At 39.0% G+C, this 15,054-nt stretch overlaps 1 protein-coding gene and 1 long non-coding RNA gene across 4 annotated transcripts in view; one reads left to right on the top strand and one right to left on the bottom strand.

Annotated features, from left to right (window-relative positions):
* nsmfb (NMDA receptor synaptonuclear signaling and neuronal migration factor b) overlaps positions 1-15,054 on the top strand; it is a 54,592-nt gene that overhangs the window by 26,346 nt on the left and 13,192 nt on the right. For 2 of the 3 annotated variants that reach the window (XM_037778732.1, XM_037778733.1), the window contains 8 exons: positions 1,786-1,838; positions 3,718-3,807; positions 4,993-5,120; positions 5,233-5,316; positions 7,104-7,137; positions 7,402-7,472; positions 10,659-10,738; positions 11,822-11,924. In XM_037778732.1, coding sequence (XP_037634660.1) covers positions 1,786-1,838; positions 3,718-3,807; positions 4,993-5,120; positions 5,233-5,316; positions 7,104-7,137; positions 7,402-7,472; positions 10,659-10,738; positions 11,822-11,924 — 643 coding nt within the window. The remainder of the gene's footprint in view (positions 1-1,785; positions 1,839-3,717; positions 3,808-4,992; positions 5,121-5,232; positions 5,317-7,103; positions 7,138-7,401; positions 7,473-10,658; positions 10,739-11,821; positions 11,925-15,054) is intronic. The other variant, XM_037778735.1, reaches the window with a different exon arrangement.
* LOC119493446 lies at positions 5,911-8,217 on the bottom strand. The gene is made up of 2 exons (XR_005207967.1): positions 8,066-8,217; positions 5,911-6,127 (listed from the first exon to the last, which is right to left on the bottom strand). It is a non-coding gene; the product is annotated as an uncharacterized LOC119493446 (long non-coding RNA).

Raw genomic sequence — 15,054 nt, 5'->3', positions numbered from 1 at the left:
AAAATGTGACTATTCATGTTGCAGTTTACGGGTCATGACTCAAGACAGTTAATGTACAGTACCCAGCTAATATCGTTGTTAGGCTCTAACTGAAAGTAAACTCTCATATTGTAATAACTCCATTTTCATGATGTAGACATTTTACACAATGTCCAAAAACATTTGAAATGAATCGAATTAATTCAATATATAGCCCAGCTCTAATTGAAAGTGTACTTCTGTGATTCAACAAAGTTGGGGGACCAGCAAGGAACAACACCGTTGACATCTGCATTTCCCATAATGCAACTCAATAGCGTCTCTTTATTAGACCATCCCTGTCTGGTAAACTCCATCCTCCCGGTTTGTAAAACAAGTTTTCCATGAAAAATATGTCGACTCCAAGTCCAATCTGAGATAACCCCTGATGACATCACTGGGCTTATTTTGAATTATTTTGAAAATGCAATACTCTAGCTGAGGCAGCGTGTGTGGCTTCACTTAAAGAGTGATAAATTAAGATCAGATAACGTAAGAAATAACTTTATTTATTGTTGTGCTGCGGTGGCAGTACAAAGGAAAGAGTGCAAATATAAAATATCAATAAAGGTGCAAGTATAAAAGTATCAATAAACAGATATCTAAAATATGCAGATATATAAAGATATGCACTGTATGAGAAGTGGCAGATAATTATTTAGAGATAAGTGACAAAACTGTAAGTGAGTGCGAGGCCCACTTCCACTACACTGAAGCATCACAGTCAGACGAGCTTTGATGAATAATAAAATGCTGTGTTTTAGGCCGCACATTGTTCCACTTGCTACCACTTAGGGCTGCTTTTCTATTCCGTTTTCTCTCATGTTTCTCTTTTCTTATTCTCTCTCTCTCTCTGTCCCACTCTTTTTCTTCAGTGGTACGAATGAAAATCCAGACGTTTGTTTGTGATCAGGGGCATTCCCCTGTGTTAAAGTAATGCCAGGCAGGCACCCAACTGAGCAGGGAAGGAAAGGGAAGATGAAGAAGGAAAAGAGTCAACTAAAACTAAACTACACTAAAAGAATTCCGTCAGAGATGTTCATGTGATGCTTTGATGTTGAAAACTGCTTGTACTTTTAAAGAAGAATTCTTCTCTTGAGTCTCTTGCAGAGGTTTTTTAAAAAGTTTGATATGACATGTCTGTGTAACTTCAAACACTCACGATGTAAAGCACTACTCTGGCTTCTTGGGAGGATGTATAATCAAAGGATTGGTACCGAAACTACCTCACTATCAGATGGATAGTTCTGTCCTTTTTGAATGTTAACATGTTAGCACACAGCACAATTAATCTCTGATGACATATCATGGTCATTTTATGAGTTATTACAGTAAATGTATTTGATATTGGTTCCTTTAAGCAAGGATATACGTCATGTCCAGCTAACAACATTGTTTGGATTAGGAAATAGAGTTGGGGAAGGTTCAAAATGTTTTTAATTGTGCAGCAGATCAAATATTTTTTTTCAGCCAGGGTATTGCAGATACTGTATACAATTTTTCAGAAAAATGGATGCTTTGACATGAGGTACTTTGAGGTACTCTTGAGCTTAATGTATGTGCATGTGCACAAGACAGAGCTACCCACCGGAGACTCAGAGCTGATTTTGGCACCAATCTTCGTGTCACAGCTCTGTCCAGACCGTTGACTGTGTTTTCTATCCACCTGTGTCTGTAAATTAGACACATATTTTTCATTCTCTCGCTCTGTTCTAGTCCTCATTCCTAACGTCAGTGTGTCCTTCTTCTCTTCCCCTAAAATGTTAGAAATTTCCGCAAACACCTTAGGATGGTGGGCAGCCGCAGGATAAAGGTCCAGAGTAAGTCTTCCAGTGTATCTGTATGCATGTATGCATGTATGTATGCTGATGTCCGTACCTTTTCATGCATTCATGCTCTACGGTGTGAACCATGCCTTCTGCTTTATGCATGGAGCAGCAGTACTGTGCATAATTATATGAATATTGTGTTAGAGTATGTTTATGAATCAGACATGCCATCAAAACCTTATTCCTTAAAATCCCTGTTGATGGTGATTTGGTCAGTCTACGCTGATGTGTTTGGACTGGTGTGTGTGTGTATGTCAGTGTGTGTCTGTGTGACTTTGCACTCACTAACATTTGCTATTTGTATCTAACACTGATGAATTCAGTGCCAGACAACTTAGCATGTCCATACATTTGTTTGTGTCCTGTATCTCTAATCGTGTTTCCATTCAATCGTCAAGAAACTTTTAAGCGGACTTTTGTTGCAAAAAGTAAATGAGAATTTGGAGCGAATAAATTAGGCACTATGGGCTACGCTTTACACATGGCTGTAATCCGCCAGTAAACAATTTCAATTTCATTTCAAGACAATGTGAATATATATCCGAGAAGACGGCAACAACAGAAACAGCTGATCAGTCATGTGAGTTAAATGTTCGCTACGTCAGAACTTATTCGGCAAAGGGGTTTCCATATCCCGTTTAGCGTATCAGCTCTTTTTCGACAAAGTCAAAAACCACCTCAAGCGAGTGTAAAGACTTTTGTGCGCAATTGAGGTTTTATTGAATTTTGCCGATAACAAAACAGCTTTTCTAATGCTAGACTTCAAAATGCACTTCAAAATACGTTGATGGAAACACGGCTACAGATACGTTTCATTTTATTTTTGAATAATATTTATGGAGCAAATATTTTCTCATTATATTTAACCATTTTTAGTACTTCACAAATCAAGTTTGGCTGACAGTCCTTCAAGATTTGGTCTCATTTGGGTAAAGAGCAGGATAAATTGATAACTAAATGACTGGGTGAGGGAGGGAGTTTAGAAGCTGAGAAAAGGATTCAGCAAGAAAATGTGTTAGTTTTCCTATAACCCAAGATTGTAGGAAAACTACAAGAAAATCCTCGCCTGGCAAAACACAGTTAGGCCAACTAGTCTATAGTCTATAGAAACACCTTTAACTCTAACCTGAGACACTGAGACAAAATCTTCACTGGGATTGGCTCATCTTTCTGCAAACAAAAACTTATGCCATCAATATCATTTGAAATATGATAACAAATTCTATATATTAGTGTCTTTATGCGACGGGAATATAGACCCCAAAATGAACAGTCAAGTGATCAATGAAATCAATAATATTATTATGAATGTTATCATCTATATTGATATACATAATACCATAATAAATAAATGCAAAAGTCTGTCAATTATGTAATTGATTAGTCACTTAAGTAATTTTCATAGCAAAAATGCCAAACATCTGCTGGTTCCACATTTGTGATTGTGAGAGTTTGTTGCTTTTCTTTGTCTCATGTGATAGTAAATCAAATATATTTGGGATTAGGACTGTTGAAATTATGATGGGCATATTTCACTATTTTCTCACCATAATTTTTTTAATTAACTGACTTCCAGGAGTGTGCTCTGTTGCACCTGTAACCTTGTCTCCTGTGACAAAACAATATTGTCATTTCAAAACAATATATTTTCAATGAAAATCAATAAACTATTATTGAATTACCACATAGCCATATTATGTAAACATAAAGGACTAAGGCCAGTTAACAGGGACTGTTCTTCACACACACACTGGGTCAACAAGACGCAACCCTTGTTTCCTGGGGTTGATGATCCTTTGGAAAGTGTGTGTGTGTGTGTGCGTATGTGTGTGTGAGAGTGACTCTCTCCCCCCCCCCACTCACCCATCAGCCTTTGCCGACCGCCGAGCCAAGAGCTTCAGCCGCTCGTGGAGTGACCCCACCCCCGTCAAGCCTGACTCACTGCATGACTCCAGAGACAGTGAGTCGACGCTCTCCATCACTCACGCACATGAACAAAACACTTTACAATACAATATATAAAATACAATACTTAATGTATACAGACACATAAACACACACACAAGCACACGACTTTAGATGCATTTTTGTTAACACACAACATATAAAAACTCATGCTCAAAAATGCACATATATACGTTCTATATACGTTGTATATGTTCTATATGTATACTTTGCCCAGAGAGATGCATAAACACACAGACACACTGACACATGGGCTGCGGTCAAATAGTCATATTTGTGTCTTTTCCTAACCACTTTTCCTTGACCTCGAAAACGTCATGAGGTCAAGGAAAGATGTGAAGGAAAATTCATAAGGAGAACCTCGGTGCTCAGAGAATCCCACTGCACATCCACTGGGCTACGGATGTTTTTTGAAAGCAACTTTATAACATATAGAAAATGAGTACAGTGACAAACTCAATGCTGTACGATTCAAGTAAAAAGATTCCTCTAAAAGAGAATCACACCTTCTCAGATGGATGATTTCAATTTATCCATAATGTACAATTAAACAGCGATGGCGAATGTTATTAATGGCACGTTGCATTAAATGTTGCTTGGAATTGTGGGACGCCATTATCTCCTTTTCTTTGGTAAAGGATGGTCCAGTGTTTCCTATGCTAAAGGAGATAATAAAGAAAGTATTGAAGCACCTTTCTTTAGCAATTAAAAAATTCAACCAGCTCTTATCATGGCTGTTACTTAAATACTTCCGGGTCATTTCACTAAAGACTAATCGACCGCAGCCATGCACTCTCTTATTATGCAGTAGCTCTTGTCATTGTGTGTCTACAGTATTATCTGAATATCCCAACTCCTACACTCCTATTCTGTGTATCTGTGTATCTCGGCTGTTGCCATCCATCCACTCAGCCTTCCTCATCTTTCAAACCGGTTGTCCATCTGCCTGTTGCTGTGTGTTGTAGCTTGCTGGATGCACATAAGGAGAGTGTTACTGTGTCGTTTTGTCTCGTCTGCTGTCTGATTTTAACTCTTCCGTTCCTCCCCTCTGTGCTGGGAAAAAATTAAATAACAGGTGCAACGCTTTCTAAACGAAGCACCCTCCTCTCTAATCTGGTTTGTGTGTTATCCTTTCATCTCTCCCTTTGTTCCTGTGTGCGCGTGTGTGTGTGTGAGCCAGGTGGCGAGCTTCAGACCTCCTCAGGGACACTAGATGAAGGGCCGGATGAGGACGCCGACTGGGAGGAGGAGAGAGAGATGGAGAGAGCCGCTTGTGAAGGAGAGGACTTCATCCCACCTAAAATCATGGTTAAGATCTCGGCAATTAGCTTACAATTTCACTTTGAAGTAAAAACAAAATCTATCCGTCATGCAGCCGAGGGTATTAATGTTTCTCTGCATGTTTCTTATGTTTCCACAGCTAGTATCCTCCAAGGTTCCAAAGGCTGAATATGTTCCCAACATCATTCGTAGGGACGACCCCTCCATCATCCCCATTCTTTATGTGAGTAGCAGCTTTCCACCACCATTGTATTCAGGATAAGACATGTTGTGCTGTATTAATTCATTAAAGTCCTTTATTGGTTGCAAAGAAACAAAGAGCTAAATTTTTAGATGGATGAAAAAATATAGTAAGATAGAATATGATATTCTTCAGCTTGGCCTCACTTTGGTGCCAGAGAACAGGTCGTTACCATAGACTGTATAGATGGACAAAGCGTCTCCACTTCCTCTCACATACAAATTCCACGCACTGACTCTACTATTCTCCAAATGACCTACGCTACTCTGACAACAGCTGGCTCTAGATAGGGCCACCGTAGTTGTCCTATACACGCTCGGCACACGGGAGGTTTCGATCTGCAAACCTCACCGCTAGACGTCTCTAAATCCTACACACTGTTCCTTTAAGTGTGACTTCCACGAACAAACCAGATGTGTTATGTGTGGCACCAATCATCAGACTGTGAGGACTGTTTAAATGACATGGATACCTCAGCAATGACACATTTTCATCACAAATTACAGTAATCAGAAAAACTGAATAGTATAGGCAAGGTGAAATTTCAAGAACAGACAGACAATTTTTTTTTTTTCCAGTTTGACAATCACAGTAAAAGACCAGTGATAGCCCAGTAAGTGTTGGAGTCATTCAGTCAAGTACGTAGGGTCCATTTTTGTCTGAGTAAAGAAGAACATTGTCAATCATCTTTTTTAAATGAAGTCTCTCATAAACAACATACAGACTGGTTGCAGCCTGGCTGTTAAGTGGCACCCTGTTTCTTTGTCTGTTCAGATGGAAATAAAAGGACAATCTGTTGAAAAAGAGCAAAGCACTTATTTGTAGTGAGATGTAAAAAAATCCAATCACTTGTGTTTTGGACATAAGATCGATACAAATTCTAACCTACATTCTTTAGGTTAAAGCAAACTCATATTTATGCATCCAGCAATACAGTATATGCAATATAATATAAATGAATTATCATTCTAGGGCAGTGGTTCCCAACCTTTCTAGCCACGGTAGAGATGGCAATGTCGGTCTCTTAGACTGTCAGTTGATTGGTCCAGACTGAAATGTCTTAACAACTATTTTATGGATTACCATCCAGTTTGGTACATTCACACATTCGTGGTTCCCAGAGGATGAAGCCTACTGACTTTTCTTCTAGCGCCATCATCAGGTCAACATTTTAATTTGTCCAATACTCATGATCATGAGCATGGTAAACATTATACCTGCTAGCATGGCTTTAGACTCTTAGTCTTGTTGGATTTTGACCCCTTAAACAAAGTTTAAATGTCTACCTGTGACCAATCATATGATTGAATATGTTTATGGTTCATGATCAGGTCAACCAGGCGGTGATTAATTCCCTTGAAAATCTCAAATTTCTCAATAATCCGCATGTAAACAGATTAGAGGAACGTCTGAAGAAATAGATTTTGTGTACTGTAGCATAGATGATTTTCAGCTTTCATATCCTGTTAATCACCTTATGAACCCTCATATTTACCTTGGAGCCCTGACCCCGAGGTTGGTTACCACTGTTCTAGGAAATAGAGATGTAATGTTGATGATTGAGGAATTTAAGTTCATTCTGCTGTTGTTGTAAATCACTCAAATCTCATGGACCGTAATTGTGAAAGAATAAAAGTCAGAACTCTTAGAATAATGTCTAAATGAAATCTGACCCCATTAATGGCTGTAAATGAACTAGCGCTTTGATTCAATGTCTGGTCAGTAGGGTTCAATGAAATAATAATTCTCTTTTAATTTTCCCTTTAAAGGATCATGAACACGCCACGTTTGACGACATCCTCGGTGAGTGTGACATGTGTGAGTTTTTTTAAACGTTAGCTCTCAAGTGAAAATTACTCTCCCAGTGTAAATATGGAAAAGATGAGGGTGGAATAAGTTTCAGCTTGCTGGAGAGCAGAGATGACTCATTGTTTTCGTCCTCGTGTGTGTGTGTGTCTGTGTCTCGAGAGACAGCCAATTTATTTGTCTCACCATTACGACTGAGTGGGAAAAGTGACACCTCTCTCTCTCTCTCTCTCTCTCTCTCTCTCTGTCTGTCTCACCCAGAGGAGATAGAGAAGAAGCTGACTGCCTACAGAAAAGGCTGTAAAATCTGGAACATGCTCATTTTCTGCCAGGTGAGTGACAGCAGAAACAGGGAAATATTGTGACGTTAATGTCCTTTAAATGAGTGTTGGCTTGCAGTAAGTCAAATTATTTCTCTCTAACTAGTAGTTATGGATTTGAAGGGATAAACTGATATCAGCTGCTACCACGTGATAACAACGTCGTTCTACTATTGGCTTTTAAGCTTTTGTTCCAGGTGGGACCCAAACGTCAGATATCTTCCACAGAGATAAACAAAACATTAATTTTGGACCCTTCAAAATTTTTTAAATGATTAATTCACAATCATAATTTAAGGTAAAGACGTACTTTTATTCGGCATCTTTCTAAAATCTCTGTGGATGTATTATTTTTTTTATTATTCGTCTACATAAAAATTGGATCAATAACACCTTTAAGAGTCAGAAATCAGTTTCATTAATTTATTCATTATTTCAGAATTATTTATTTATTTGTTTAAAATTGAACATTGTGGCTCCATAATATACAAAAAAAAAACACTTTAAACTCAATGTTGAATAGCTACAACAAAACATATCTTACTATATGACACATAATAAGTATATACAGATGAATATCGTAGGAATATTTATTTTGAACTCACTGTCTGCTGTCTGCTTTCCTACTTGTTGATAGTGTTTCCTGCATGCTGCTCTCATTCACAGTCCCGTTGAATATGTAACAGATCTCCTGCTGCTTTGATGAAATGCATAATCAATATCAAATGGTCTATCATTATTTAGACTTGTTTTCCTTGTAACTGTCCCTCATTCTTTGGTACTTGCTGCTGTTAAACCCTAAGTTGATTGGAGGGTTATTCAGATCACCTGGTGTGAGGACCGGCTCCTAATTAAGAATTGAGAGCAGCTTGGTACATTTCCCCTCTCGGCCACGATGCCCTTTATTTAGGGCTCAAAGGGGGAAAACCACCCACATTAAGAATTCCACTATGTTATCCCCATGGCTTAGTAAAGTTCAGTCATTATTAGTGAACATGAGCTGCTCTCTCAGAATGTTTGTTTTCTCTTTTATCCCCACATGAGTTTTATTTTGTTGTAGTGTCCTCAGTTGTGAAACAGAAAATGTTCCCTTATACTCGGAACATTCCTCTGGGTGCTCTCATTGTCTTCTAGACAAATCTCTCCCCACTCATTCATTATGATCCTTCCTCATTTTAGCAGATTAAACCAGAAACTCTGGTCTTTCGGCCCCTTTTGAGACTTCTTGACTGTCTTAACTTTTCTGATTGAGGGTGATTTTGAGCATTCTTCTGATTCTTTCTTGACTTAAACGGGACATATTATGAAAGTCTCATTCAGATTAGGCTCCCCTACCAGCGTCACATGCAGACTCAATAGAATATATCGCTCACAGCTGGCCCAAATTCAATCCGGTCCCTACACCCTCCCACTACGTGGTGGAGTGAACTCCGTTTGTAGTCACACTCACAGCTAAATGAAGCACATTCTTTAAGGTGGAGGCTATAAATACAGCTCCCACTTCGGGACGAACTTCCCTCTCTCCGGAAAGTAAACTATAAATAAATATCAGAATCAGAAATACTTTATTGATTCATATGAAATTGAGTTACAATTTGCTCCTAATCTAGAATAGAAATAAAATACAAATGAGAAATATGTATAACAACAGTGAAAATAATAATGCTGAAAAATAGGATTGATCATTAAGTGTGTAAAAATGGTATAAATAAATTCAAATATTAGTTTAAATATGATGTTTAAATAAATGCAATGTTAATGCCAGTAAACCAGAGTATACCTGATTATTGCTCAGCTGAATTAATGCACTACATAATTGTACTGTTAAGTCAGTATTGCACAGTTGAAGGCAAAATAAATTATGGGGTTATAGGGGTAAAAAATAATATGTTGTATATATTTGTATGAATATACAACACTTGTCTACCGTTTTCTAGACTAGACAAGGGTATATTTGATCCTAAATACAATCTATTTACTTGAAGTTGATAAAGTCTGTATGACGATAAAGTAGAATAAATTAAATGTCTCTCTTAGTTTGAGCAGTTTACGAATGTTCGTACCGGTAGTCACACAGAACTGACATTGGAGCGTGTTCATGACGAACATAAAACGCCGTGCACGTCGTCAGTAAGGGCAGCTGGTCAAATTGTCATCGATGCAGCTCGCTGTTGCAGTGTTTTATAGCCCACTTCCACTCCCCGCTAATTGGTTTGGGATGGCACTTAACGTGGCGGACCCTCCACGCGAACGCGCAAACAAAGTGGAAGTGGGTAGGGAGAGTGTGTAGGGGGAGGTTTGGAATTGGGCCCTTGAGAACTACCTTTGCAAAAGTGCACCATATTTTTCTCACAAGCCAATCAGACTTTTTCAGGAGGTTGTCTTAAAGAGACAGGCACTCTAATGGAGCTTTTCAGACAGAGGGTGAATACAGGTGTATTCCATAGACTGTGTAAAAGGTACATCCCAAGTTTCTTATTGGACATTTCCTCGCTCCTCGCTTGAACCAGAAGTCGTTCTGGTCTGCCATCTTGAAGGCCATCTCAAAGCTATTATTTCTGCTCTGAGAAGCCATGAGCGAGGAAGCACAAGAGCAACCTTCACGGAAGTCAACGAGGCATTTGTTTATAATTGAAGAGGCATTTTTTTCATTTGATCAAGGAGGCATGTTTTCACTGCGAAAGAACTTGTGAGATTTGTTTCTCCGAGTAAATATTTCTGTATTATGCGGTTGGGAACTGGTTGTCAGGCTTCTTCCCGATCAGTAAAGCCACATTCTTATGCACATGGAAGTGAAACAGCTGATGGATCTCAGTGATGAACTGAAGTGTTCCAGATACACTTGAGGTTCATGATATCAGTTGCTGAGCAGGCTGGTAAAGGGTAAGCCAGCTTTACACATACTGCTGCTGCTCCTTCCAGCCCATACCGCCATGAAACAAGAGGCCATAGTCAAAATTTGATTGTTTTTTTTATTATTATTTCGTTACTATTAGTTTTGAAAATGAAGTTTTAACTGTTTTTGGTTGTATTTTACTACTTTTCAATGCTGACGTTTGGATCTTCTGTAGAAGAAAACCAACATGTTTTGGGATTACACACAATGTCAACCACAGATATCAGTTCTTCAGACCATTTTAAACTGTACTGACTTTTATACTTACCAGAATCTATAGTAACACAAACACCTTTCCCCAGGGAGGTCCAGGACATCTGTACCTGCTGAAGAATAAAGTCGCCACCTTTGCAAAGGTGGAGAAGGAAGACGACATGATCCAGTAAGACTTCATTTTATTGATGTAACATTTGTTTTATTAATCTATTATTATGATCAGACAGAGCAAAGAACAGACATTATTCATTCAATGTTGTTTCAGCAGATCATTCAGTCCTAATTTTCTTAAATGAATAGTGACAGCAAGGAGATGATGGTATCTGGTTAGTCATTAGTCACATGTGGGTTTGGATAATAGGGTGACAAATCAAAGACTTGCAACTCGACTTGGACATTAACACCAATGACTCGTGACTTCACTTGGACTTGAAAATACTGGATACCTTCCCTCAAGCCCAAAGATTAAAAAGTATATTATTTAAAAAGTGTGCCACGTATGAAGTCAATTCCTGAATCAACTAACGTTAACGCTGTTCATTCCCAGCAGGTCAACACTTAAATCCCAAGATCCATTTTGTTTGAACCAATCCGACAGCATCCAATCAAGTTGCAGGAGAGAACCATGAAGAACTAACGTTACGTTACTGAGTACCAGTTGGAAAACATGATACCACACATAACTTTGTTTGCATACAAAAACTACACAGTGGTCAACAAAAAAATCAACTTGCAGTACTCAAAATGTCCGGGTTGAAAATTACAGACGGAGAAGCAATTGGCTTTACATTTGGTGACGAGCGCATTTTGATTTGTTTGGGACTCAAAACTCAAAGTTTAGGACTCGGCACTTGTCAGTCTTGACTCGGGACTTGAGAGCAAAGACTTGAGACTAACTTGTGACATGGTCCCACCTCTGGGTTAACATTCCTGTCAGCTCCATTAGAACCTTAGAAGCAGTTTAAAAAATGGTTGATGGTTAAAAACATACAGCTTTTCCTTTAACCCTTCCACGCATACGTTTTACATTTGAATGATTGCAGGTGGTATATTAGCATGCAATGGAAATCTCGAACCATAAAGTGCCTCCAGATTGTGTTCAGAATTGTGACTATAATGCGGTTACTTACAAATCATCATTCAGTTTTGACCCTAACCCTCTTACTAACTCGCTTTTCTCCGTTCCCCCGCTGCTCTCGTCCATTTTGTTGTGGATTTTCATAACCTCTCGTCTCTCCTGTGTGTCCAGGTTCTGGCGGCGGCTCAGCAGGCTGATGAGTAAGCTGAACCCGAAGCCCAACCTCATCCACATCATGGGCTGCTATGTGCTGGGGAGCGCTAACGGAGAAAAGGTATAGTTGTCTTTGTAGTCAGGACAAACCTAACAAATAAGACTCTCACACACTCCACTACGTAGTGCAAAAGTTCACTTTAAATGATGTCGACATGCAGCACACTGACTCCTAAATACACACACACACACACACACTCAAAGTCACATGCTGTCTATAGTACCTTGCAGATAAATCATTAAGACAATCTGTTGGCTTTGAGTCAAATAAGGTAAATGCCAGAGCACTTTTTGCATATGCTCAGCAAAATAATTAAAGAGGAAGCATTTTTTTGTGCATGCGAAAGATAAAATAATGTACAAGAAAGTATTTTTTTGTATCCATCATAGGGACAAGTGTATGAATTCTGACTTTACCACTACCTTCTGCTGCCTGGCTGCAGCTCTGATGCTGCTGTCAAGCTGCCACACAGCGCAGGCAAGGGGAGGACACACACACACAAACGCAGCACTTTGGAATGACAGGGAAAATAGACTCCTTGACACCCACTCAATTAAGCTACACCCTCTCACCCTCGCTGCAATTACACGCTCACACATTTACTCGAACACTCATACCTCCTCCGGTACCCCTGCCACGACCCTTCCCACCCCCACAGAGACTGATACACACTCGCTATATGCAGGCACACTCAAGGCGTATGCACACGAATATGCCCACACACTAAAATATTCATACTTTTCTCATGCAGCCCCATCTAGAACCCCTGCACTACTGCGTCTTATGATTGCGTACTGCTGTAACAGCCATTGTTCTGCACTTTGGTGGTAAGAACTCATGTAGAGCTTCTTCTGCCCACTTTACAAAAAACATCTGAATGCGAAATGAATTATAGTCCTGGAATATCAGAGATAGGGGCAGGGTAAAGGCCATTTAATGCATATTGTATGCTTGTGTACATCTTGACCTCAATGCTTAGAGTTGTGTTTAATGCAGTATGAAGCTGTGAGGGCAGTCAAGACAGAGAAAAAACATGAAACAGATGTTGTCTAAGGAAGTGATAAGCCTTATAGTGGTGCCACATGTAGTATGTTAGTAATATTTATATCTAAATATATATTAAACAATGCAGGGTAGAGCTGGGCGATAAATCAATTTTATCAATTAATTTGTTATTATAGGACGATGTTTAAAATGAAAATTTCACTTTAACTCGGGTAATCGCAGTTCATTGCAGGGTTTCCGCTGGGCCGACAGTAAGTTAGTTGACCCTCCGCTGGGCTGAGACATTGGGAAATTATGAAAAAAAACAAAATTAAGATGTTTTTAAACTAAAACAAGGCGCAAACTTCTTGTGTGCGAATGTGTGGTTGAGAGAGAGAGAGAGAGAGAGAGAGAGAGAGAGAGAGAGAGAGAGACGATGAGTATGAAGTTATCGGTAACATTATATCTGTGAACGTAGCAGTGCAGTGTGTCTACACTTTATTTGTCGCTGTATAAATGCTACAGCTCCTCAGACCCGAGCCAAGTTCTTGTGTCTTTCTGATCATCTGCTGATTAAAGTGAAGAGGGTTAGTTAGCAACAACTTCAGCCCGGACTCACTTAAGGTGAGCTGACCTTTCAGGTGCTATTCGCACTTTAATGACAAGACGCTTCTCTGAGTTTTGCTCAGCAAAAGCAGGTAACATTAGCCGAATAATTTTCTCATAGTATCCCATATGAGGAGAAGGGGCCCAGGTGTTAATCATTTTTATTGTTAAAATAAAAACAAAACGACAAGGAAGAAAAAAAAACAATTAAAAACGTAAATCGGGTGTGGTTAGGGATTTTTTTTGGGGCCATATCACCCAGCCCTATTACAGGGCTTTTAATTTGAAATGGATACAGGAAGTATTGAGTAAGTATAAATAGCACAATGCCACAACAAAAAATTTAACAGGGAGCAGATCAGAAAACAAGGAAGCTTCATACTAACATATGATTAAATATACTTATACAAACAGAGTGAATTAGACATAAAGCCTCTTTCAAATAAACCTGGCACCCTCTGCAGTTGAGCTAAATAAAGGCCGCATTTGAGAATTGACGGTATTAAATGCTGCATGTAGCAAATATCTAACAGTCCGAGCTTGTACGAGCCTTGGGCATGTATCTTCTAGGTATAAAGAAGTCCTAGCAGTGCACCGTGACATTTGGCATCTTCTCCACATCGAGTCAGTACAAGTCACACGGGGGATGAACAGGGAGGCTGCTGCCTGTTTGCACTCCTGCTAGCTCAGCTCGAGAGCCGCTATTAATAGACTGACTGACAGAGCTACCATCAGATGATGCTCACTCCATACTCCTCCCAGCATCACTCCTTACAGCTCTATCAGTAAACATATACATAAACATAAGAAAAGGAACCTTAAAGTGATACTGGTACCAACAGAGTACTTCATTCAATACCCACAGCAGTTACTACCTTGTCATTGGGCCAAGCTCCTGAAGCCATGTGGCGCTGCGTTACAGGTGTGCTACTGGGAAGATGACCCATGGGCACAGGAAGAGAAGTTATGGGGTTGTTTGATTTTATAGAGAAAAAAAAAGAAAAAAAAAGGTGTGTCATCTTGATTTGTAACAAAAAATACAGATTTCGTTGGAGTTAATATTTTCAAATTCCATTTTAGTCAACTCTTTGTTTTCATCAAAGATATATTGACTTTTTTAGTCGCAGTTTTGGTTTCATACAGTGTTTCGCATCGTCAACGTCGTGTCTTCGTCATGGAAAAAAAATAGTATAGTTTAGTTTTTAGCATAGAATATTTAGTATATTTTGTTTTTGTTAACAAATTTAACACTATTTTTTACTGATTTAAATGTAGACTACCTGGTGGCTACACCATGCTATAGACCCCATACATGCACAGTATAACTTTCCTCTAACACACACATATATATATATAGTGTGGCTCCAACTTTTTTAATGCTTGAGAACGAGATAATTCAAGCTCTCTAGATGTGGTGAGATGGGTGTCAGTTTTGGAGTGATGCTGTTTATTATGCAGAGAATAAAGGTAATTATGAGTAATTAATTTAAACTGTGTGTTGTTCACATCATTAGAGATGGCCCAAATTCCAGCAAACACAACAAACATATCAGTGACATCAAAAGATAGAAAAAGAAAAAAGGATTTTATTTTGAATTCA

Source organism: Sebastes umbrosus, chromosome 8 (assembly GCF_015220745.1).
Source record: "Sebastes umbrosus isolate fSebUmb1 chromosome 8, fSebUmb1.pri, whole genome shotgun sequence".
NCBI classification, from domain to species: domain Eukaryota; kingdom Metazoa; phylum Chordata; class Actinopteri; order Perciformes; family Sebastidae; genus Sebastes; species Sebastes umbrosus.
This window is presented reverse-complemented; position numbering and strand designations above follow the sequence as displayed.